The sequence below is a fragment of the Camelina sativa genome, chromosome 5, assembly GCF_000633955.1.
Source record: "Camelina sativa cultivar DH55 chromosome 5, Cs, whole genome shotgun sequence".
Taxonomy (NCBI): Eukaryota; Viridiplantae; Streptophyta; class Magnoliopsida; order Brassicales; family Brassicaceae; genus Camelina; species Camelina sativa.
Genome location: NC_025689.1, coordinates 6,257,927 through 6,284,254, shown reverse-complemented (window position 1 = coordinate 6,284,254; position 26,328 = coordinate 6,257,927). Strand labels below are relative to the sequence as shown.

Below are 26,328 nucleotides of genomic sequence, written 5' to 3'. Positions count from 1 at the left end.
AGATGACTCATGGAATAAATGACATGACTTCGCTTAACCGATAAGATCAACTACTATAATTTTCCAATGTAAATATCTGTTTCAAAACATTATACTCCATCCTTTGTTTACATTATATTAGGAAGATGGATTTATCTGAACTTATCCTGTGTGCTATATTTTAGTGAGTGGCTAAGGACCAGAAGTTGAGAATAAAGGAAGGAGACACAGCAAACCAGCTGATGAAGGCCATTGCTGTGGCGGTCTCGAACCTTGTACAGTGATTCACGTTACATTGTCCAAGATCGTTGATGAGTACAGTTATGCCAGCAGACGCAGATGCAGCTGCAAACGTAAGGGTTGATGTGACCTGCAAACAAATGAGAGATAGGGTACAATTGTACAAACAGTCAATCGCAATGCCTCTTAGTAAACTAATTAAAACATCAAACAAGAGATTGATCTTTGTAAAGGTCTTTTACTCCATCTCCGATTGTGAAACATTGAACAGCATACTGATTTCGAAGGCTTCTTCTCACCAGAAGAGCATAAGCATCTACAATAAAAAGAGATAAGCTCCACAGGCTTTGCAAACTAACCGCAAGAACCAAGCAACTGTCACAAATCATAAGAGAAGAGCTTGTCAGATTCATATTAGACTCTAAAACCAAAATTGCTCAAACTAAATCCTAATTCTCAAAACCAAGAAGTCTAATTTCATATCAAAACCCTAATTTCACGCCAACATCAAACAAATTTGATTCCAAAGACCTACTAAAAACCCTAAAAGTTAACAGAATCTTAAAATCATCGAATTTGCTAAAATCCTAGGGTCTAGAGTCAGTTTAGATTACCAGAAAGCGGTGGCGGAGCGGAAGTCGGAGGTGGTGACCATGACGGAGACGGAGATAAGAGCAGGGATGAATTGAGAGAGACGGAGGATGAGACCGCCGGTGGTTCCGGGCATGCCCTGCACATCTTTCATCCTTACTTGTGGTCTATCGATTGCTCCGGTAGTTGGAGCCATCGGAAGCACATCCACCGGGTGAATCGCCGGCCGGCTCACGTTCATCATAAGCAGCTTTAGAACAGTTCCCACCAAGAACTGCAACCTGAAAATGACGTTTGCGACTTGGCCAATACTTAAGAAAACAACAAAATGTGATGTGTTTTTTTAATCAAATTCACCCAAAAAAAATTACTATTATTGCTCTTAAACTTTATATATCAAATTTTAATATTTGACAAAGAGATATTCACTTTACTACTTTAGTGTAAACTTTAAAATTCATTAAACAGAGTAACCGACGTATTTTTAAAGAAATTAATAACTTTTAACAAGAACAAAAACATAGTATTAGTGTCGGTTTTGATTGATTAATCTTTTTAACGTCTATTTGAAAGATGTTGACGTCTAATTTTACATTTTTTCATAAATTAGGTAAATGTTTGACTCTTTATAGGTAAGTAAGTTATCCATAATTTTATTTAAATATTTGAGAATATGACCTATGATCTCACGTTAACTAATTTTTATCAAATTAAACACTCGGTTGCGTAGTTTATTTATTTATTTATGATGCAGATTTGTTGTATTTTGTTCGATAACATGTTATTTTTACTAAGCATCGCGTTATTTACCTAAAAAACACACAAATATATATACTATTAGTTTACTAAAAGCCAATATAGTTATTTACTTAATTTCTCATACAAGTTAGAATATCTCTCTAAATAAATAAACGTTTAACAGTTTATATTTGAGTTAGTATTACATTGGCTACCCAAAAAAACACACACTCAAATTTTTTTTTTTAAAACATTCCAAATATAGTAAAATTAAAAATGAAAAGATTTTATCATGCAATCTGAATTATAAAGAAAAGATGGTTGCTTTTTTAGATTTCCTTTTTTTCTTTCTCTTTTTCTATGACAACATTTTCAGATTTCCTTTTAGATAAAACTTTTCTAGATTTTTTTGTTGTTTTCGTTTGTTTTTTCTGTTGTTTTCTATTGGGTTAAGAGACAATCCCTGGCATTGAGTATTGACTATACATAATATATGTTTGTCGGTATTGATATCCTGTGAGGAGATAGATAATGTATGAGACGACACGAAAGTGTGAATTGTTTTTGTTACAAAGGAAAAGAGTTTTGGGCACTTACAGAATTTTAAAAAGAAAAAGAAAAAAAACATTTGGCTTGGAGTTAAAAAAGACTTACTAATAATAATTTACATAAATTAAGAACTTCCCCCGTAGTGGAAACTAATCATAACCTATTCCTTCCTTTTATAGTAAGATTAAAATCGTGAAAGTCTCCGACAATTTTCATATCTATATATATGAAAATATTTTAAGTAGTTTTTTTCTTTCTTAATATAGATAATCTTGATCTTAATCACTCTTCAGACGAGTAGCCAATCCGTTCCATCTCCCAACAAAGCTTAGTTGCAACACTTTCATGGCAAGGTGCATACTCCTACAAAACAACAAACACTTTTATGAGATTATGAAGAAATTCAGAAAATTACAATGATCCATATATGTATGTATCTTCAGTTTTCTACAATAATTACCTCTAGCATTTTCACCAGCTCTTTAGCAGTAGGTGCAGAGACTATGATCTCACGAGCAGTCGGGCTAATGAATCCTTCTTCGACGGCTTTGTCAATGAATGAGAGCAGAGAGTTGTAGTATCCATCAACATTGAGCAAACCCACCTGCAGAAAAAAAATTGCTATTAATCTTGAATATCTCAAGCCTCGTTTATTAAAATCTGAGAGGGTTTATTTATTTATTTTACCGGCTTGTCATGGATACCAAGCTGAGCCCAAGTTATGACTTCAAGCAACTCTTCAAGTGTTCCATAACCACCTACAATGTTCATACAAAACTTTTAGTATATTGGTTTGGTTAAGGAAAAAAATACAGAAGATTAATTAGTTAATTTGATATGGTCAATTCAACACATGTACAAGACAAACCAAAATAATAGAGTCTTCTCTCCTCTCTGTTACAAGTTTTGTAGTACATTGGTAAGAATATGATTGCAAAAGCAAGATCTTTGAAAGAACTTGACTTTCCATAATGATTTCAGGTTCAGTGTGGGCAAAAATATGCTATATGTGGGACTGTTTCAGGTTTTGTCTCTTACCTTGAAATAGGTAAGAAGAAAACTTTGGTCGCAGTAAGACTATACAAGCTCTATGGATAGTACCTCCCAAGTTAAAAGCAGAGCAATAAACAGAGTAAAGAGAAGAAAAAAATAAAGAGTCTAATTTTAAGTGCCAGATGTTGATGGGTCAAGGCCCTTTATCTTAGACTGTAGAAACTTTTAATTATTTAAAAGATTTTCCATACCAAAAAAAAAAAAAAAAAAAACTTTTCAGTGTAGCTTTCACACTGCAGCTTGACCAAGACAATTAACATGTTTTTTAGTTTTACCAATTTGTAGTTCTCTTCTCTCTTTGGCAAAATCAGTCAAACTTCTTTTTTCTTTTCATGAACAAATATTCCTCTTTTAAGCATTTTATTTCCCATAAATTTTACTTTTTAGAGGGTCTAAAACTGGTGTTCTTGAGGCTCATGTGTCACTAGAGTTTTGACCATTTTTTTTTCCTTAGATATCATCATTACTTGGTTTGAAAGAAAAAGCAAATTTGAGGTTTATATTATTAATAAAAAAGGAAAGCAAAATAAAATGATGATAATTTGGGTGGAGGGGGTTTAAAAACACAAAACCTGGTAAGGCAATAAAAGCATCAGAGTGCTTAGCCATCTCAGCTTTCCTTTGGTGCATATCTGCAACTGCTCTTACTTCTCCTACTGTTTCACCAGTCAACTGTAAACAAAGAGCACATCCACCAATTTTATTTTTTTTTCAAAAAAAATATAATAAAAGGAAGTAATAATTAAAAGTAGTTAAAGAGGAAAAGCAGGTTTGGACTCTTCTACAGGCAAAAGCAATCATGGCAATGCAAGTAATCGTAAAATATTGGCTGTTTACATTTTTGAATCTCTTACATATATGCTTCAGTTTTTTTTTTTACAGAACCCTAATCTAATTTACCTCTTTTTCATCATTTTCTTTTCATATCCCTTTTTTATTTTGTAAATAAAATAATACAGACAAAGAAGATATTTTTAGTTTAGGGTACCTAATTGAATAAAAGGGAAAGAAGAGGAGGCAGAAAAGAGAAACTACTCATAATCATTAGACTTAAGAAAAAGGGTAATAAATAGAGAGAAGAGTAAAACTGAAGCAAAGACTGAAGATTAAATGGGTTTGAATGGTGATTTGGATAACTTATAGTTAAAAATTAATAAACAAATAAAAAAAACTTTAAATTTGTTTACCTCTCTAGGCATGAGGGTCTTGGGAATGATTCTGTAGAGTGACAACAAGATGACAAAAGCAGAGGTTTGTTAGAAGTTATTAAGACAAATTGTGTTCCATCAGAAACTCAAAAGACTGTTTTCTTTTGTATGATAAAGAAGATTCACAAAGTTGTTAAGAGAAGAGATTAAAGAAAGAAAGAAAGAGTTTTAACTAAAAACTGATTTGACTAAAAACAAAAAGTTTACCCAATAACATGACGACCACCATCATGAACGGCTTGTGAAACCAAACCCATCAATCCTATGCTCCCACCTCCATAGACTAGATCAATATTCCTTGAAACCTGCATAACCAAAAAAACAGAGTTACACATGAAGCTTAGATTTGGTGGTAAAAAAAAAAGTCTTTTGAGTTCTACATGAAGCATAGATTCAAACACATTTAACAAAAAACAGAAACTAGAATAATCTAAGAGGTTCTATCACTAGGCACGTTTCGAAGAAGCAAGCAAAAAAGCTCTGCATTTGCAAAAAGTTACACATCTAGTGAACATGTTTATAAAAAACCTTCAAAATTTACAGTTTTGCTGACCATAATGAAGCTAAAAAAGCACATCATCATCTTATTTCAAAACCCACTAGCGAAAATGAAAAACATAATTAAGTACGTAAAAGAAAGTTATATATGTATTACCAGTTCGTTGCCGAGATCAACAGCAGCATCTTGGTAACTACTCTTCTTGCCTTGGCTGCTTCCACAGAAGACACAGATTCTTCTGAACTTTGACTTTTGCATCGTTTCAGCTGTGATCTCCATTTCTAACTTAATTTAAGAAACTCTAAACTTTGGTCGGAAAGAGAAGTTTAAGGTTTCTTTGAGCACAAGAATCAAACTTCTTAAGACAGTTTTACGAGTGTCAAACAAACCTAATTGATATCTGAAAACTCTTTTTTTTTTTAATATTTTTGCTGTTGTTTGTTGTAGTTTATCTTCACCACTAATGCTTTGGCTCAAGGATGGTTGTTAGTTATATAGTGCGTCTTCTCGTCATGCGTCATCGATTAATTTATATTTTAATAATTTACTTTACTTTTTATTTGGCATTTTCAAAAGTACGACACTTATTAAGAGATACAAAATTTTTAACGATTAATAAAGTTTAGCAATAGAAAATGTTTTCCTAATATTGGCAAATAATAAATTTTTTTTTTGGAAAAATACTAAAAACACTTATAAATTATCCTAACTTATGAAAGAAAAATCTATAACTGAGTTATGAAATATTGTTAAATATTTTCAGATATTAATTTTTCTCAGAAAATCAGAAAATTATATATATATATATATATTCCTTTGGCATTCCTTAAATCCTCTTTTGTTTATATTTACTGAAAAAAAAAAGAAATTGATTTGTCTTCACACGTGAGAGATGAAAAGCACGCGCGTCTTTCCCCAACCGCTACATACAGTTCATCTTTGGCACGCGTGACCAAATTCTTCCTTGTGTTAACTCTCTCCTCTTAGTTATTGTTATGTTTCAACAAAATAAACGTATAACAATATTAGCTACTACCATAAACCTTTGTTGGTCGGAAGAAAAAACTTTGGTTATGGACCTTATGGGTTATGGGCTAGGCAAGTTGATGTATGTAGTGCTGACAGGAAACACTTGAACTCACGATATCCATATTACATAGTCGGAGACGGAGTCACACGAACCCCGACTATTTTTGAAGAAGAGAGCAAAAGATATGTGAATATGTAATCCTTTGTTTTACAGTAGTTGTAACACATAAGCTTGATTCATAGTAGGCTTGTAGACAACTAGAAGAGGCACGCTGATCACTCTTGGTATTACTGTATTAGTACATTATCGAATCGCAGCAGCCAACATGGAGACTTTGTGAAATTAAGTCCTTATTATTCAAATATATTACTTCTAATTTGAACGTTGAGGCTTATTTTTGATGTGGTCATCAGGTGGGATAAACATTCGCGTGTACACTATTACGATTTAATGTTCCAAGAAACGATACAATATTGCGTGTAAGATCTTATACATCTAAATATAACACTAGTTTTATTATACGACTACTTCATGAATGATTACAGTATAGCAGCAATGTAATATAGGAATGTTTTCCTAAACTGGCTATATATAAGAAAGACCCTATGCTTGGTGAAGATTCATTATAGGGTATGTGTGAGTATAAGATCTTATTTCTAATTATCACAATTGCTTTGATATATACACCAACTTACCTTTTCATCAAATTTTAAATGATAAGAATAAAAATGTTTATGTTATATCGTTTGTTCGTTTGTAAACCGTAATATATATAAATATATATATATATATATATATATATATATATATATATTTACAATGAGCGCTAGAGCACGATATTGTGGTATTGGTACACATATTTATAGTCGAAGCTAGCTAGCATTGGTAAAATAATAGACGCAGTCACGCAACTAGTACTAGTTATTGTTTTTATCGATCACATCACATGTTCATCAATTTCACCATCACTCAGATTTAAGTTCTTTCTAAAAATATGTCCAAATGAATAAGAACAAAGACATGAAAAATGGTATAGTCTCGTGTATATTTACTTCTCTAATATGCTCGTAACAATGTTATCTCTGCTGTAATGTTCTTTTATGCATGTATATAGTAAAGCCCTCTTGCTATTTTTCTTTAAGAGAGCTCTCAATGAAACAAAAGAGACATTTTCGATTTTAAAATTGATTGATCAGTGATAAAGTTCCCTCACTTTTATTCCCTTGATCAAGAACAGGACAAATAATCCATTTTCAATACAATAATTTGGGGGAAACAATATTGGACAGCTTATTTCTGGACATAGTAAGATGGGTACAAACGTTATTTACTGATACTCATGCAAACAAAATAAAGAAAAAGGAAAAAAACCAAAAATAACTAAGACAAGAATAACCCACTAATATAGCTAAATGAAACCCATGGAAATGTTATGGGTACACCAATAGATATATATACGCACATTTATTTGTTTATATATATATATATGTATCGAGAATAAAGAAGTTAATGAGATGATGATGTCTGAGATATGGAGCAATGTGCCAATTGATGATTGAAATAAGAAACACAAGTAAGTTATGGCTTTTATTACCAATGTAGCCCAATTCACCCTCCCTATGTAGACAACCTTCTTCTTGTTCTTTGCATAGGAAACATTTCTTCTATTTTTTATTCCCCTGTACTCATTTTAACCTTTTTATAGGTTTATTAAACCACTTCTTAGCATTGCCCCATCTTCTTGTGTAACTATGTTGTCTTTCTAATTCCACTTGGTCTTATCGCTCCACGTTTTATTGTGGTGTGAGACAGACAACGTGTGTATATAGAGTTTCGACAGATGATAATATTTTAACGTTTCGAATACTATTGGTGGGCAAAATGTTTTAAAAATCATTAGAAGTGGCTGTATCTATTTCCAACTCTAACTTTGCTAGTTGATAACGTTAGAAGTGGCTGTATCTTGAACGCTATCGAAGGATGAAAGATAACACCTCGAATGTTAACCAATATTATCAAAACTCTAAATTCACTAACTAACGTAAAAATTAATCATCATTAATAATCAGCTAGTCACATATTTTAGTTGGTTTATAAAGTATGGACTGATAACTTAACTTAAAGTGTTCCACTTGAAGAGAAATATTCTCTGAGATTCCATCGTTTCACCTAATAAATTCTGAAAGGATCTCCTATTTGATTCCATCCTAAGGTAGAGTGTCCGAGAGCTTTTTTTTTTTTAATTAATCTTTTGGTCTTTTCTTTGATTAGTTTTCGCTTAAAAACGGATAGGAAAAACTCATAAAAATACTATATATAGTCTCATTCAAAGCATCTCTATAACCCTCTTGGAATTGTTGGCTTGGGATGACAGTAACCCCCCACATTCTTATACTTAATTAGACAGTTACAATATACAAATCATGTACTTTATTTGTTTATAATATATGTTTAAGCGTGTGAATATTTAACAAAGAAAAATAAGATAGTTGCAATCCCAATATCTGAGTAGATGCTGCCCATTCCTTCTATGTAGGGTTTATAGAGATTAGAAACACATAAGTAAGTTTGTAAATTACTGTGTTTTATTATCTGCATGCTTGCATGCGCAATATTTTGTTTGTTCGCTCTAGTTTGCCTCCACATTAATCTTCTTGGGGTTTTCACTTCCGACCCAATTTTTATTTTATTATAGTAACCATGACGATGCAGTGATATCACAATTCCATTCGACAATACTTATTCTGTTCAAATTGAAAGGATATATGAAATTGGGTACATGAAGTCTTGTAAGGAAACAAAGAAAAACAGAACTTCGAAAAGTGGATATATATTTTTTTTTGATAAAACGAAAAGTGGATATTTTTGAAGACTAAATTCTTCTTTTTAACACAAAAGGTTAATGTTTTTTCTTTAACCGGTTGTTATGATGTCAAAGTTTTAACGGAATTCTACATTACTTTAAAAAGACACTTTGGTTTTTTGTTGTTGTTTTTCAAAGAAAGTACTAGTTGCCAGAGATGTAGTTCATTTTGTTTTAAAAAGGGGCTATAAGTTTCATTATAAAGTATTCTTAATGTTCTTGGAATGGTCAACATTCGTTTAACATTTTTGAATTTACCAAAAAAGAAAAGTAAAAAGGTCAGTTAAACTTAGAGAAAAATCCGAAAGCTGAAACTTTAGTTCAAAAGCCAGTTAAATTTTTAGTGTAACGTTGACCGCTTTATGATTACTTCAGTTAAAACTTTGAATTTATAACGATATTCAATTCATATTTAAACGAATACTCAAATACGATTTTTGTGTAAGTAACTTTGTCAAAAAGCGAGTAAATTATATTACCGAGAAAGAGGCACCAAGTTATTAGTATAATACAAGCTCATCTATTTATTATGCATGTATTATTATTGTATATATATATAGTACTGACGAAGCAGAAAAGTTTCCACACTTTCTATCTGACATGATATTTTTTTTTTGTTAAAAAGTATTCAATCCCGACAAATTGGAATGTTTATTTTAATTTGATTGAATGAATGTTAAGGCCTTGAATGGCTGCAGATTTTGAACCAGTTTTTAGTTTTTGATTTTGCAAAAACTAGTTAATTAGTCATTCATGATTCCAAAAAAATAGATTTCCTAAAAATTAGGAAAATTAGGGCCATGAATGTTTACAAGTTTTTAAGTGATTTTTGAATTCAAGTTTTTAGTTTTTAGATTTTGATTTATGGTTTTTAGATTTTGTGTTAAAAAAACATTTAAAAAAGAAAATAGAAAAAAGAATTCAAATCACGATTAAAAATGAAAAACTAGTAAAACATAGATTTGGGTTTTTTTTTTTTCTTTTCCAACCAAACATTAATAAATTAAAAGAGAACCCCAAGATTGGTTGCCCAAACAGAAAGAAAAGAGTTTACAAAAGTGGATTCAGAAATTAAACATCTTGAGGACCGAGCAAGACAATCCGCCCTTACGTTGACGTCTCGAGGGATTCTGACTAGGGTGAAGGAAGGATAAGAAGATCGGAGCATCGCGAACTCCTCCAACAAATTCGAGAAGGCGGGCCAATCCTCCGGCGTCTGCACCATCGCAACTAACTCTGCACAGTCCGTCTCAAAAGCCTGGCAGACTACTCCAGCCTCCATTAAGGAAGTCATAGCCCAGATCAATGCTTGTAACTCCGCGTGTAAGGGATTAAGGCCTCTTCTGTGACTTCGTGCTTCCAAAAAGATCGTTGAATCTTCTCCACTGCAACACCACCATCCCAGACCCTGCAAAGGATCCGAATTTTTCCAAGAACCATCAATCTGACAACGGGGAAAAACACCTTTGTCCTCCAATAAAGGAGGAGGATCCAGATAACGCGTCGAGTATGCTTTGGTCTCGTCCACAATAATTTATCATTTATTGCTTGATTCAAGATTTCAATTGGCTCTACCTCGATACCTTGGAAAACCTTTTTGTTCCTATCTTTCCAAATTGACCAAATAATCCATGGAAGGCAAAGGGCTATATCTGGGACTCCGGATACCTTGGTTTTTCTTTGAAAATTTACAAAACGCAGTAAAATCTGGATTCCTTAATTATTAGAAAAACCAATTTTTGCATAATCTTGATTGGCTTAAAAGTAGATTTTTGTAAAATCTAAAATCAAAAACAGTTTTAAAATCCACAGCCATTCAAGGGGATTTTAAGTGATTTTTCTTATTTGTTCATAGAATCCAACAACCAAGTTTTGTGGGTTTAAAAAAAAACTTAAGTGACATTTTTAAAAAATTAAAATTAAAATCAAAACAATAACTAAATGTTTAACTATAAGAATTTTAAAATGTTGTTTAAAAATTAGTTATATAAAAACCAAAAACTAAATAAGTTACCATTTAAGATTATGCAAAAACAAAATCTATACCAAAAATCAAAAACTACAAAATTAAAAACCAAAAACTAAAAACCAATTATAAACTACAAAACATTCAGTGCCTAAGTAAGATGAAGAAGAATTATATTAGTATTAAATTTTTCGTTTTTCAGTTTTAGCTTTAGTTAATTAAATGTTGTTTGTTTATTTATTTTACCAACCTGGAAAAAGGTATATTTAAACTAATACTCCTTTCGTTTTATATTACTTGTCATTCTAGTTGATTTTACACATATTAAGAAAATAATTTAATTTTCTATTTTATCCTTCATTAATATATTGTTTCATTTGTTTTAAATAATTAATAAGCTAAAAGTTGGGGATAAGACTGCAAATTTGATTGATAAAATTGCATCGTAAACATAAAATGACAAGTAATATGAAACAAAATATTTACTCTAGAATGACAAATAAAAAAAACCGGAGGGAGTATATAGCTTTGTATTGATATTAAAAAGTGAATTTATTCTTTCAGAGGGTAATCATAGTTAACGAACGAGCTATCTGATATATATATTCTCTAAACAACATCATTGTATACATCAAACATGAAAGTAGAAATAGACATTGTAGTCTGTAGAGATCCTATCGGAAAATGTCTGTATGCTTATTACGTATCCGGTCAATGACAATTACAAATCTTGACGATCTATCTTTCATGAAAGTTGTCTACAAAACTTCTTTGTTTTATATTAGAAATATCAAGATTGATCCCTTATTACACGAATAAATGGAGAACAAAAAATAGTTACTGAAATATCTAACATTTATTCAGGTACTAAATTATTGGTTGGATCTTGTTAGATAAATGTATAGAAATATTACTATTTTTGGCTTCTATATTATGGTGTGAATTTAAGATTAATCCTGTGTATGATCTAGTTATAGGTTGAGGATATTGCTTGCTTCGTTAAAAGGTAAAACATGAACGGTTTACCGTGTGTGGTACACTCTAAACCAAATAACTTATTTTGGAGATTGAAATATTTCGGAAATATGATACCTATTTTTTTTTTTTTAATGTAGTTACTAAGTTATATTGTTAACATTTTAAAATCTTTTGAAAGGACATCCCACGTAAAATTCTGTAGGAGACTATGATTACACCCCGGCCGGGTAAAAATTCTTGAATGAACAAGACGTCAAACCTAATGCAAAACCATCTAAGAAAAGGTTGATATGATTCCGACAATATTTTTGAATTATGGCTTTTACAAAAAAGAACATGTACCGCCTCGAACCGAAAATAGAATTCCTAGCATTGTTTTTATCCCTACGGACCGACGCTAAATCCATAAATTAAGGAATAATAAAGTTAAGAACAAAAAAAGAGACAACAAAACAAGAAAGAAAAAGATGAACATGGATTTTAAATGGGTCAAAAGGGACCAGTCAAAGGTTAAGAAAGGGACAAATCCGTTGTTTAGTAGTTATCATAAAGTGTCGGACAGTTAATACCGTTGCATAAAAGTCAAATCTCTCTCACATTTTTTCACTTATCACACTAATTAATACTATAACAACTCAAATTACCCTCTCATCTCATCAATCAAACCTTACAAAGAATCAGTCTAATCGTATTGATTGAAAAGAGCCATGCTCTTATTTAATTTATTGAAACTTCTTTTCTTTCTTGGGTCAACAGTTTACAACATTTTGGTTTACGTAATATATATATATGTATAGTGAAGGGTATATTCTATAATATAATGAAGACAAAAGGAGAGATGAGCTAATTTGTAGGTAAGAAGAGTGGCGGAAGTATGATGGAGAAGAAGCAAAGAGACATTCATATGTTTTTATCTTTCTTTTGGGGGATTGAAGTTTGTCCTTTGTTTTTGGGGACATTATCTTACATTGATTTCAATTCCCTCAACCTTTCGGCCGTCTCTATGCCCCATTTGTTTTTTTTACACATTTTTTTTTGTTTTGTTTTTTATCAAGTTCATATTGAGCGCCTACAATTCCAAATATTTAGTCACTGTATACACATGTGAATCACACACATAGCTTTTCTTTTTCCTTAAAGAAACAGAAAAATGAATCACTTAGTTATATCTAAGTTTATATTATAAATATTTTTCTTTTCTTTTTGAGAGATCGATCGTGTTATAACGGCCAATCAAATAGTGTAAATATTGATTCCTAATATTGCATGTCGATCAAGTCCCCTTTCTGAAATATATAGTGCGCACTAGAAAAAAAAAAGATTGAAATAGTTAATAAAGACGTGGAGAATATGTTATTTCGGGGAAGAAATATCGACAAATAATTAGAAAAGCATGCATCGACATCAGTTTGCTACATAAATATGGTTAAAAATGTCTTGTAAAGGATAATGGATTTTATAGGATTCACCAAATGGAGCAAACATGGAACATGTTCATGCCTAATGAATGAGGTTCACAAGTCAAAGAGGGTCTACTTGCGCTGACCAGAGTTACAAAGCTGTGTGTGGCCCATAACTCACGGCTTGGCATATTCAAAACCCTAATATTACTTCATCTTTTCTTTTAGATATAAACATTTTACGAAATTCCCCATCACTCCTAATTATATACTATAGTATATTAGTATATATAGTGTATTTATATATATTTTCCTTCAAACTATCGACGAGAAGTATTCTTTATACTTTTAGAGATATGCATGTCTACATGTTATAAGAACCTCAAGGTATTTAATTTGCTAGCAGCAGTACTGGAGTTTTATTATTTCAAATAAATGGGGCAAACGTAAACTTATTTATTTTAGCTTTATAAGAATCTCCGATTCAAACGTAACTATAAGTCTTTTCGGATCGAGCTTAAGCAAATCTATATATCAGACAAAAAGTTATAACAAACAAAAGCTGACTACAAAAACATTTGCTTTCTTTTGTTTGGGCTTTCGGCTTTGCTTTCTTGTTAGGCTTTCGTTTGTCATAGAAGTTCAACTCCTTTGTGCTTTCTGTTCTGCATGCTACAATTTGAATAAGAATTACTCCTTTTAGTGTTTTATATATGTATATATAGTCCTCAGGGCCGCTTATGAGATAATTGTGATTCCATACGAAACACAAAACGAAGTCGAACCATAAGTAAACTGAAAACACAAAAAGAAGAAGTAAAAAGAATTAATTCAATGAAAAGAAACTGTTTGGCGTCACCTAAACACAAATTCATCTTCCTATATATTTTTATTATGTAGTTTGTCTATTACTTTTAACGACAGCTTTACTTTATTTACTACAATTTACTAATAGTTTTACTGTTACAGTTTAAAGGATCTCACTTTTGTTTGCCTTCTTAATTAATATGTTATACAAAAAAAAAATTTAGAAAACTTTTTATGACTCAAATGAGTAAATATCTTTTAAGTGGAGCCCCATAAAGTAGGAATCCTACGTAAATGTTTCATGCTAAGGTGTCTAAGACAAGGCCCCGATAGTCTATATATGATCATTGGGAGCTTTGTAAAAACTATCCTTTTAGCTGATTTAATAAAAGTAAACAATCTATCTAACAAAGTTTATGCTTTGCTTTTTTTTTTTTTTTGAAAAATAAAGTTTATGCTTTGTTTAAACCAAAGAAAAAAAAGAAAGTTTATGCTTTGTTGTTGTAACTTGTAAGAGATTGTACTTATGGAATGAGATTGGGACAACATCAACGTTTTGTGGGTAGCATCATTACCAACAGAACCACGTACGTCTATCGGCAATGGAAAGCAAGTGATGCCCTTCATCATCATAATTCATAAACTGCTTCCAAAGTGTATCTTTCACGTTTCTGCAACAACAAAAAAAATATTACACGTAGAAATCTATATTTTGACTTCAAATTGTGAATATATGAAAATAAGACATTTTTGTAATTTCAAATTGTGACTCTGGATCAACAAGAAGTCTCTCAAACAAAGCTGTTCTCAAACGGGCCAACAAGCTGTGCAGCAGCCCATTAACCAAAAATAACATTACAACTTAAACTCAAAACCCTTTATATTCGTATGTGCTACCTAAAAAGTCATATATACTATCTAACTACATTAGCTATGTTTCATGAAACTTGAGTCATATAACCAAATTCATAGGACAGAGTGACAGACCAATTGAACTCATCAAATGCTCAATGGTCTACCACCTAAATGGACCAAATGCTAAAAAGCCTATTTGATCAGTTGAGTGTGTTGACTTATCGGCTAAACGCAGGGATCAGTCTCTTTCCTTTTGAAGGAACAATATACAAATTGCAAACTCTGGAGATACTTTGTTCATTCCACCTCAAATTGTATTGGTTCCATTTTAGACATTGCTTGACTTTAGTATTTTACCGGTTTTCATATTCAATTTGCTCAGAGGATCGGAAAACAGAGAAGCATTAAGAAGACCACAAAAAAATAGAGAGAAAATTTGAACCAAAACCAAAGCGAAGCAGTCAATGGCAGCATTCAGACAGACAAAGAACACGGTCTCTCCGGTTTTATCTTAATTATATGTTTCTCAAAAAAAATAAAAGACCCATTCCTTTACGACCTTCGTGCATCCAAGGCAACAAACATAGGCGAAGCTAAGAGCTTAGTACCGTCTGAAACTGCCATCATCTCACAAATCCTCTCTGCTTCGAAGCACCTGTTACATTTCATAACTCGATATCAGTCATCAAATAGTTAAACGCAAAGAGCCCATCTATAAATACATTAGAGTTGAGTCATACCCTCCAGAATATGCGTTTTTGAGAATAGGAAGCCATAGATAAGGTGCTCAAAATTGGCGCCTTGGAGGCCTAGCCTCAGCTTCTGAGACTCTAATTTGTCTGCCGTCCAAATCCTATAGACCACAGTAAAAATATATCAAGACTCAAAACAGTTGTTAGATTTGATCACCTCTTGTTATATTGGTACAAGTAAGAGCAAAAAGATACTTACAGCTCCATTCAAGGAATTGATAGCATTTTGGACCTCTTGAGAAGAGTTGTATGTCACAAACCCAAAACCCTTGGATCGACCACTGTCCCTGTCATAGATGACTCTAGCCTCAACAACCTTTCCTTGCTCAGCGAACAAACTCTCAAGAGCCATGTCATCAACTCCCCAAGAGAGATTACCCACGTACACACGGTTTCCTGAACCACCACTAGAACCTCCTCCATATCCAGAACCTGAGCCTCCAAAGCTGCTTCTGGGACCTCTGGAGAAACCATCTTCCCTCTTTGGTGGAGGAGGACCCGCGTTAACTCTCAATGGTCTACCATCCAACTCCTGCAGTTTCAACATAATATCCAGAACATTAACTAAAGCAACTTGAAGTTTATGCAATGTGAACAACAACAACAACACAAAGGTTCAGGCTTTTATCATTACATTCACACCTAAGAAAAAAGTTTTAATTTCCAATACACTAACACAGCTTATCACAGGAATATAGAAGAACAAGATAAACACACTAAGCATACACCAAAACACAAACGCATACCAATCAACAAAGGAGAATTCATATCCAACAATTAACAAATTAGAGTCAGATAAAGAGTGAAGTGAAGTATCATTCTTACATAGCCATTGAACTGCTGAGCAGCAGCCTCAACTTCAGAAACTGAAGACATAGTCACGAATCCAAAACCCCTGCTTCGTCCTGTTATTTTGTCATAGATAACCTACAAAAAAACAGAGAACCAAACAACACAAATCAAACAAAGTTATCATCTTTATCTCTTCTCAGAATCTTACTGTAACCAGTAACCACACATTTGCAATATTGGAATCAATTGTAAACAAAAACCCTAAAAAGAACAGTTCTTAACTATCACAAAATTGAGTAAATAAAAACCCTAAATCAAATTACCTCAACCATCTCAACATTTCCAGCACTCTCAAAGAGCTGAGCGAGCTGAGCACTGTCAACGTTAAACGGAAGGTTACCAACGAAGAGTTTAAGGTCAGCAGAGAAAGATTGCTCCTGCTGGGGCGGAGGCGCGGCGTCATCAGCGAAACCGTCTTCTTCAACCTCGAAGTCTGAGGAAACAGCGACGTTACGAACGAAGCGAGAAGAAACGGGAGAGCTGCTCCATTTGGCGGAGATGGAGACGGAAACGGAATCGGAATTGAGTTTAAAGGAAAGGGAAGGAGGTAAGAGAGAAGCGGAGGCTGGTCTGGAGACACAGAAAGGAAGGGATTTAGGGTTGAAGGTGGAGAGAGCGAGAGAAGAAGCTGAAGCAGCCATGGGAACACTACTGTGGAAGAAGAAGAGATAAGGTTTAGGGGTTTTTTTGGGTGAAAGAAGGATTTGAGAGTGGAGATAAGATGCAGTGTCTTCGATATTTATGGGCAAATCGGAAAAAAAATATTAAACATTTTTGCATAAATATCTCAAACTAATTTTATTTTCTAAATTTCACCTCAAACTATAATTTGTCGTCTAAATATCCTGATTTCTGTTTTATGCAATACTTTTAGTTTCTCAAAATTCAGAAACATCTATAATTTTTCTGTATTTCTCTTAATATAAAAAGTTACATGTTAAAATATTATTTAGTTTTATATTTTAGTATGCTTTTTGTATTTTTACTTTCCCAAATAATTTTTGTGATTTTTTTTTTTTTGACGATCTTAGGGTAAAATAATTTTTGTGATTATATGTGTGTTTTTTTCTCACTTAAACTAGTTGTGTGTTTGGTTGTGGTTTAATTGGGACAGTCTACTACTTGTCAGAAAATGAAGTTGTGATGATGGATGAGATGAGATCTGGACCGTTGAATTTTGGATGGACAGTGGAGATGGCACGTCTCGTGCTAAGGCAAACAAAAAAATCTATGAGAAGATAAGATATTTTTTTACTAAAAGCCAATGGAAGATGCAACACAACTCTTGTTTCCAGCACGGATCTTTCAACTTGCTTGCTCCAGAGCTAAAAAGAAAAAGTGAAAAATCTGTTTACGTACTTAAACGACGACTTCAAAACGGAAAAAAGATTCACAGTAGTTAAAAACTGTAAATCAGAAAACAATACAGTTCCCTACCAAAAAGAACTGATTATACAAACGTCTCCTTCAAAACAAGTTTCAGAACAAAGGATTTATTTGGATAACATAAGATTGAAGTTCTTGAACTAACAAACGAAAGAAGAGCTAAGAAAGAATCAATCACTTGTTTACGTTTCTATAAAGAAACAGTGTTTTGTTTCTTGATTTCTTGTCCCTTTTTGATCATTCTAGAGAGAACATCAGCTTGCTTTGTGTTCCCTTCCTGGTTCAAGCTCTTGATCAGTTCATCACAGCTCTTCCAATCTGTTGCACTTCCTTTCCCCATGATCTTACACAGAACCGAGTACGCATTCAGTGTCTTCCCAGCTCCTAAAAGCGCATCCAACACTTTGTCGTAGCTCGAAAACTCTAAGCTGAGATCCCTCTCCAGCCCGAAATCTAACAGCTTCAATGCTGCAATCGTCTTTCCTTTCTCGCTCAGGACAGATAAGAGGCTGTCCAGATCAGCCGTGTGTCCGTTTTGGTTCAGAAGATCTATACGTCCGAGGGCTTCTTCTACATGTCCTCTCATTAACAGAGCTTCCAAGATCTTGGCAATCAAATCCATGTTTTCTTCGATGCCAACGTTTTTATCTATCATGATCATCATCACACGGCTTGCTGTCTGCACCCTACCATCCTCAAACAAACTCTCAATCACTGACCTGGATAGTGATGAATCCGGGACATGCCCATCTTCGACCATGCTGTCCAGTGCGGTTTTCGCATCTCCAGGCTCACCTTTGCTCATGTAGCTCTTAATGAGCAGCTCATATGCGTTTGATTCTCTAGGGACACCTCTCCTCGACATAATCTTCAGAATCTCGTAACTAGAATCCGGGTTTCCTTCTTTTGCATGCCCACGGATTAGATTGTTCAAAGCATCTTGGTCTTGAACACCTCTTTTCATCAGCTGCCTGAAAAGCACTTCTGCTTTCGACGTTTGGCCATTGTTGCACAAATACTCGATGATCGGGTTAAAAGCGCTGGGCTCCATTTCCAGAGTATCCTGATGCCTCAATATGATTTCTTTCTCAAGTAGTGTGTCTAAAAGCTTGATAGCACGATTGTATGCATTAGCCTTGCATTGATTCTCGATCAAGACACCGTAATGTCCTGCTTCTGCTGGAACATTCAGTGTAGCCATGGCTTTAAGCACCTCAGTGGCAGCTGCCATATCCCCAGCTTTGCTCTGAGCAACCAAAAGCTTAAGAAAGATCGAGTTATCTTTTGGAGCAATGTGTTTCGCCATCATACTCTTCAAAATACCCTTAGCCTCCACCATTTTCCCAGCATCACACAGTCCAGGCAACAACGTCGAATACGTCGTAGCATTAGGCTCAATACCAGAAGATCTCATCTCCTCAAAGATTCTCAACCCATCATCAACTCGGTCCACAGAAATATATCCTTTAATCATCGTGGTGTAACTCACAACACTAGGCTCAATATTATCCCCTTTCATCTCCACAAACAACTTCTCAGCCTCATCCATCTTCTTAAACCGGCAATACCCATTAATCATAGTATTATACGTAACAGCATCAGGCGAGATCCCACGAGTTTTCATATCTTCAAAGAACCTCAACGCAGTCTCTAACCTCAAAGACAAAAAGAACCCCCACAGCATTAGATTGTAAGTATGCCTAGTTGGCTCAACACCTTCACTCACCATCTTATTAAAATAACGTTTCGCCATCATATACCTACCACGTCTCAAAATCACCTTAAACAGAGTATTATAAGACTTAATCGTCCTCTCCACACCCAAATCTTTCATCTTCTGAAAGATCTTAACAGACTCTTGCACAATCCCAGCTTTGCCATAACTCTCAATAAGCACAACAAACATATCCTCATCCCAAGGAACACCCTTTTCAGGCATATCCAATAAAATACACCGAGCGTAATTAACCTTGTGAACCTCACCCAACATCTTAATCATTTTCATATGGTTATCTCTATCGTGACTAATCAAACCAGATCTCTCAGTCCATCGGAAAAACTGAAGAGCGTGCTCTAGCTTCTTAGCACCGTGTAACACGTTATAGACTAGAGAATGATCCCATTCAGGTACAAGATCTCGGATCGAGTTCTGTAAACGTGTCGTCCAAGCACGGTTATCCATCATTCTACATATTGTATCTTCTAGCTTTTCATGGTTTTGACGCTTACCTCGTTGGAACCTTTCTCTAATCGGCCTCGTCTCCGTCTTCGTCTCGGGGTTTGCATCTGTGGTTTGGGTTTCTGGGTTTGCGTCTCCTGATGTTTTGATGTCTTCGATTGAGCTGAATAAACGGGAGAGTGAGAGGAAAGACGAGTTTGACGATCTGGGAAGTGAGAGATAAACCCTAGCTTTTGATTGATAGGGTTTAGATCTGGTAATGAAAGCCATTTCCTGTAATCTGAAATGGAACCTTCGTGTATAGAATCTTTGTGTTTCGAATTTCTGAAAAAAATTTCAATTTGACATGAAAGAGCTGAGTGAGAAAGAAGGAAGAAGAAGACAGTGAAGAGAGTTTTAGTGATGGGTAGGGTTTAGGGCGGATCCGAGATCTTGCTCCGGGTCGGGTTGAATTTGAACCCGGTCCGTTTATTGTTAGTATAATCAAGCCCGGTTCAGGTGTATAATAGCATAGGCCCAAACCAATCTATATTTCATAAAACGAACTAGTTTTGAAATTGTTGTTGATCATATGAAAGTGATCAAATTTGAAATCATCTCAAGCTTTCGAGAAAACATGTTATTGAGTTGAGATTAACTTTTTCTGCAAAACTAGAAATGTATATATACCGTTTGTATAAATCTACTTCACCATGTTTGATTGTACAAAACATATTTATGATACATTGTGTTGTGACTTGTGAAGCAGAAGAGAAAGAAGAGAGATTTGATTCTATGGTAAGAAAAAGGATGCCTTTTGTTTTAAACTATGCTTATGGATTCCTTCAAGCGCAACACGCTTTTAAAATCTCTTGAATAGGTGGGTCATCTCCAGCTTCTTTGTCCTGAAATGTTCCCCAAATATATATAGTTTAGTTACAGTCATGAGCTTGGAAATTGGAGACTAGTCTTACATCAGTACTACATGACACGGTTGTAAAGCATAAAGATTTACAAAAAGAAGAAGAAGAAGAAATAACCTTGCGGATGTAAGAGATGTTATGTTTTCCAGGTCCAGCAACTAGGATTCCGCCTTGTTGCCTGCACGAGTTCCCCCGAGAACATTAATCAAACACATCGTTAGTAAAGTTATCCGGAACCAATTATTAACCGCACTCTTAAACCTACCAGCCGCCTCTTTCTACTGTATCTTTCATAAAAGAGAGTTTCCAGTCTTGGCGGTATCCTTCCATGTAAGACTCTATTATCTTCATAGCAGCCTATAACATTACCACAGCAGCTACTTAAACCACAAAAGGCATAACATTTTGGTTATCTAATTAATATCCCAAGTAGAAAGTCACTTTACTTTGGGGGTAAATGTCACAGTAACCCCTGAAACAAATTCAAGCGCCTCGTATGATGCGTGGTTTGGATCTGCATACACCTCTGAGAAACAAAATTGATTTGAAAATTAGATCATGATTCTCATAAAAAGCATTCACCTGTCTTTTACAAGTAGCCAAAAAGCGAAAACTGAGAATCAAAACATACCTCCTTTGAAATTAGTCTGTTCCACAAAAGTATTAGCCTGCATAGATGGTGGTTATAAACGTGAGACTCAACAGCTGAAAGATGCTTACAGTAACTGTTATATTCAAAAATGTGTTAATTACCTGATCGATACTTCCTGGTCCAATCAGAACAAGAGCAACACCAGATGCATCCATCAAATCCTAACAAAATCTCAAATGTATCACTACCTCACTCAATGACTTCAATTTTTATAAATGACCAATCTTTTTAGAAAAACCAAGATCAAACTAGCTGTTACCTTCTTTTCTGCAAGATAAGCTGCTCGTTTCCGACAGAGCACGCATCTGAAAAAAAAAAACATTAAACAAACCAAATCTTAGATAAGTCACTAAAACCAAATTCACCAAAACCTAATAAGAAAGTCCAAAACAAGTTTAAATCAAACCCAAAATGACGAGCAAATGCAACAACAGTCTTCCTATCTTTCCATAAATCAGAAATCGGAATCTCATTTCCTCTCAAATCCAAAACCTTCACTTTATTTAACAACTCAACAGTCTCTTTCCCAATTCCAGTTCCTGTTTCGATAAAATCGTCATCACATAGTAAGAAATCTGAAATCTTGACACTCAGTTTCATCTAAACACTTCAATAAAACTCACCTGAAGCGCCAGTAATGGCCGACACAACAGTAGCCCTACGCCGTAGAGAAACATTACGAAAGTGAGATTTGACAGAATAACCAGGAAGTACTGTTCGTAACCCATGAACCACCTTCACCTTTGGCTGTAAAGTTATAGAATTAATCGTCGATGACGATGGTGACGATAGAGAAACCGCCATTGTTGCTGCTTCCTGGAGAAACAAAAAATAAAAATCTCAACTTTAATCGAATTCGGATTTTCTCAAACCGTTGGTTAATCTCGTGGAGTTGGGTTAGTACACGTGTCTGATGACGTAAGCATGATCTGTTAGAAAAAAGTCATATGCCACGTCGGATAAGTTAAGGGCAAAACGGGAAAAGAATCTAAAAGATCCTTTAAAAGAGCATATGTTCTCTCGTGCACGTTCTTCTTTAGGGTAAAAAAGCTCTCAAATCTCAATCTCAATCTCAAGCTCACGCCAAGCCCAAGCCGCTGCTTCTATCTCTCTCTCTCTCTGCATTTCTATATCTGCAATGGCGAGAATAGTGGGACGTGTGGCGAGATCCTCCTCTCTCTTTGGCTTCGGTAACCGATTCTACTCCACCGAAGCTAGCCACGCGTCTTCATCTCCTTCGCCGTTTCTTAACGGCGGTGGAGCTCGTAAGGTTGCTGCGAAAGATAGGAATGTTCAGTGGGTGTTTCTGGGTTGTCCTGGTGTTGGAAAAGGTACTTACGCTAGTAGACTGTCGACCCTTCTCGGTGTTCCTCATATCGCTACCGGTGATCTCGTCCGTGAGGCGTTAGCTTCTTCTGGACCTCTCTCCCAAAAGGTGCGACCTTTTTCTCTTTTTTGACTTTCCCTGTGATTGAGATTTGAGACAAGATCTCTTCTTTGTTCGGTTTTGGATCCAAGTAGTCTGAAATTAACATCTTTTCATTGGATCTGAAGAATTTAATCTATCTCTTGACAGATCTAGTGAACTAAAGTGTTTCTGGTTACATTTGGTTACCATCATAACTGATCTATTCGTATAGATTAAAGTCAATGGCTTTGTTTTGTTTGTTTGCATAAGAGTTAAAAGACTCATCATTTTGATGTTTTTGATTGATGTAGCTATCGGAGATTGTAAACCAGGGGAAGTTGGTGTCTGATGAGATTATAGTTGACTTATTATCCAAGAGACTTGAGGCAGGTGAAGCCAAAGGTGAATCAGGGTTTATTCTTGATGGCTTTCCAAGGACCATGAGACAAGCTGTAAGTTAATCATTGGTTTCTACATTTTTAAAGCAAATTGAGCAAGTTTTGATTCTCAATCTCTATCAACGTTTTCTAATACTGGATTGTCTTTTTGTTTCAGGAAATACTGGGAGATGTAACTGACATCGATTTGGTCGTGAATTTGAAGCTACCTGAGGAAGTTTTGGTTGAGAAATGCCTTGGGAGGAGAACCTGTAATCAATGTGGTAAAGGTTTTAATGTCGCTCACATCAACTTAAAAGGTGAGAATGGAAGACCTGCAATTAGCATGGATCCGCTAATGCCTCCACCTAACTGTATGTCAAAGCTCATCACTCGAGCTGATGATACTGAAGAGGTTGTGAAAGCAAGGCTTCGTATATACAGCGAAACCNTGTTTCTGGGTTGTCCTGGTGTTGGAAAAGGTACTTACGCTAGTAGACTGTCGACCCTTCTCGGTGTTCCTCATATCGCTACCGGTGATCTCGTCCGTGAGGCGTTAGCTTCTTCTGGACCTCTCTCCCAAAAGGTGCGACCTTTTTCTCTTTTTTGACTTTCCCTGTGATTGAGATTTGAGACAAGATCTCTTCTTTGTTCGGTTTTGGATCCAAGTAGTCTGAAATTAACATCTTTTCATTGGATCTGAAGAATTTAATCTATCTCTTGACAGATCTAGTGAACTAAAGTGTTTCTGGTTACATTTGGTTACCATCATAACTGATCTATTCGTATAGATTAAAGTCAATGGCTTTGTTTTGTTTGTTTGCATAAGAGTTAAAAGACTCATCATTTTGATGTTTTTGATTGATGTAGCTATCGGAGATTGTAAACCAGGGGAAATTGGTGTCTGATGAGATTATAGTTGACTTATTATCCAAGAGACTTGAGGCAGGTGAAGCCAAAGGTGAATCAGGGTTTATTCTTGATGGCTTTCCAAGGACCATGAGACAAGCTGTAAGTTAATCATTGGTTTCTACATTTTTAAAGCAAATTGAGCAAGTTTTGATTCTCAATCTCTATCAACGTTTTCTAATACTGGATTGTCTTTTTGTTTCAGGAAATACTGGGAGATGTAACTGACATCGATTTGGTCGTGAATTTGAAGCTACCTGAGGAAGTTTTGGTTGAGAAATGCCTTGGGAGGAGAACCTGTAATCAATGTGGTAAAGGTTTTAATGTCGCTCACATCAACTTAAAAGGTGAGAATGGAAGACCTGCAATTAGCATGGATCCGCTAATGCCTCCACCTAACTGTATGTCAAAGCTCATCACTCGAGCTGATGATACTGAAGAGGTTGTGAAAGCAAGGCTTCGTATATACAGCGAAACCGTAAGACCCTTTATCGTTGTTCTGTTTCTAGTGTATAAATATCTAACTTAATGAAACTATCAAGTGTTGATTAGTTTCTTTTTTCTATATATGCAGAGCCAGCCTCTTGAAGATTACTACCGTAGCAAGGGAAAGCTAATGGAGTTTGACTTACCTGGAGGCATCCCGGAGTCATGGCCAAGGCTATTAGAAGCCTTAAGGCTTGATGATTACGAAGAGAAACAGTCTGCCGTGGCTTAGTTCACAATCAAATCTCCCCGGTATTTAAATTCTTTGCATGTGGAAGACATATGCCTGAATCAATTTTGTGTTGGAAATAAAAGTATAAAAAAAAAAAAAAACATCTTAGATTTGTGTTTTTACCGCAATAGAAATAATCATACACACTTGCAAACTATTAATCTTTCCACGAGCCCGTGATTTCGGCTCCATGAGAGAAATTTTCTGTATCCAATGATTGTTTGAGCTTGCTAGTTGATAATACAGGATTGTATCAATACATTTACACTACTTGTTATGTGCTTCGTGATCAGTCTTTATGCTCTTGTGGTATGTTTTGTTGGCGAATGTGATGATATTGCGGCTGGCCGAGCTGGCTGGTTAAAGAACTCAACCAGACAGTAAAGTAAAACAGCCGCATACATTAAAAACGGGAACTTATAACCAGCTCTTGACTGTCCTAGAATTGGCGGTGCGGGATAGAATTGTTCCTTACATCATGGAATTTGATGCCTAATTATCAGCACTTTTGTATTATTTGCTCTTTTACTGTATGTGATCTCAAAACCTATCTTATGTTTTTCCGTTTGCTACCCTTGCGATTCTTCTTCTTATGAACCGGTGAAATAAGATTCAATTGAAAGGCCAAACCGGACGTAGCTAGTTGCAATTAAAAATGTTCCTTACATCATGGAGTCGATACTAATTATTGCCAGTTGTGTATTATTTGCTCTTTTTACTGTATGTGATCTCATAATCAAGCTTTTGTTTCTTACGTTTGCTCTCTTTAAAATTTTGAGTACAAATTGAAAGGCTAAACCGGACCTAACCCGGTTAAATAACGACGATGAGTCGATGACAAACATGTGCGCAAACCAACCGGGTTCTCCTTTCTTGTTTTGAAAAACTTTGATAAAAGAATTATTGTCAAGAACGAATAGATTATATTAATCTTTATTTCAAAACTTTGAAGATTTGAATTCTAATAGAGAAATGACTAATGCAAAACTATGAAGGAATCACAAGAAGACAATGAAGAAGTTGAAATGAGAGTATGAAGCCAGAAGAAGAAGTATGTTGCCTCGCTTTCACGGGATTTTTCGCCCAGTCTTTTTTGCTTTTTCCCGCACCGAGTTTTGGAGGGTCTCATACCTTCGGGGCAATCAGAGAGTAGAGTAGTAGTCACTCTAATTCCTTGTATAGGCTTTGGAGATGTTACATCAAAAAGTATGTGGCCTTGAATGGTATTCTTTCAGAAATATCATTCGCTATCCTTTGGATTGTTGCAATCCCCTATTTTTGGCATTGTTTTAGCCACTTTGTTTGTTGTATTTTGGTTTGGATTCTAAATTTCTGTGAATTCTATTTTAGGTTTACCCATATAAGTGGTATGGGGTTTGTAAGGCTTTCCCTAGAGGAGAATGGGTTTTGGTTGACAAAAAAAAAAAAAAAAAAGTT

The 26,328-nt window shown here is 34.7% G+C and overlaps 6 protein-coding genes across 6 annotated transcripts; 1 reads left to right on the top strand and 5 right to left on the bottom strand.

Annotated features, from left to right (window-relative positions):
* LOC104785794 (CASP-like protein 5A1) lies at positions 20-1,165 on the bottom strand. The gene is made up of 3 exons (XM_010511064.2): positions 834-1,165; positions 462-594; positions 20-349 (listed from the first exon to the last, which is right to left on the bottom strand). The coding sequence occupies exons 1-3, from the start codon at positions 1,052-1,054 to the stop codon at positions 161-163; spliced, it is 543 nt and encodes a 180-aa protein (XP_010509366.1). The 5' UTR covers positions 1,055-1,165; the 3' UTR covers positions 20-160.
* Positions 2,107-5,309, bottom strand: LOC104785793 (cytokinin riboside 5'-monophosphate phosphoribohydrolase LOG3-like). The gene is made up of 7 exons (XM_010511063.1): positions 5,014-5,309; positions 4,566-4,663; positions 4,338-4,368; positions 3,723-3,822; positions 2,785-2,855; positions 2,558-2,701; positions 2,107-2,460 (listed from the first exon to the last, which is right to left on the bottom strand). The coding sequence occupies exons 1-7, from the start codon at positions 5,134-5,136 to the stop codon at positions 2,380-2,382; spliced, it is 648 nt and encodes a 215-aa protein (XP_010509365.1). The 5' UTR covers positions 5,137-5,309; the 3' UTR covers positions 2,107-2,379.
* On the bottom strand, positions 15,101-17,087 carry LOC104785792 (RNA-binding protein CP29B, chloroplastic). Its single transcript, XM_010511062.2, has 5 exons — positions 16,624-17,087; positions 16,334-16,435; positions 15,708-16,040; positions 15,497-15,609; positions 15,101-15,411 (listed from the first exon to the last, which is right to left on the bottom strand). Exons 1-4 carry the CDS (start codon positions 16,999-17,001, stop codon positions 15,544-15,546), a joined length of 879 nt encoding a protein of 292 aa, XP_010509364.1. The 5' UTR covers positions 17,002-17,087; the 3' UTR covers positions 15,101-15,411; positions 15,497-15,543.
* Positions 17,732-20,290, bottom strand: LOC104785790 (pentatricopeptide repeat-containing protein At2g37230). The gene has a single exon (XM_010511061.2). The coding sequence runs from the start codon at positions 20,193-20,195 to the stop codon at positions 17,937-17,939; it is 2,259 nt and encodes a 752-aa protein (XP_010509363.1). The 5' UTR covers positions 20,196-20,290; the 3' UTR covers positions 17,732-17,936.
* Positions 20,584-22,320, bottom strand: LOC104785789 (thioredoxin-like protein AAED1, chloroplastic). The gene is made up of 9 exons (XM_010511060.2): positions 22,103-22,320; positions 21,886-22,018; positions 21,739-21,784; positions 21,581-21,640; positions 21,459-21,495; positions 21,274-21,353; positions 21,093-21,184; positions 20,945-21,005; positions 20,584-20,809 (listed from the first exon to the last, which is right to left on the bottom strand). Exons 1-9 carry the CDS (start codon positions 22,281-22,283, stop codon positions 20,750-20,752), a joined length of 750 nt encoding a protein of 249 aa, XP_010509362.1. The 5' UTR covers positions 22,284-22,320; the 3' UTR covers positions 20,584-20,749.
* LOC104785788 (adenylate kinase 1, chloroplastic-like) lies at positions 22,508-25,188 on the top strand. The gene is made up of 5 exons (XM_010511059.2): positions 22,508-22,798; positions 23,735-23,850; positions 24,135-24,275; positions 24,379-24,651; positions 24,748-25,188. Exons 1-5 carry the CDS (start codon positions 22,618-22,620, stop codon positions 24,889-24,891), a joined length of 855 nt encoding a protein of 284 aa, XP_010509361.1. The 5' UTR covers positions 22,508-22,617; the 3' UTR covers positions 24,892-25,188.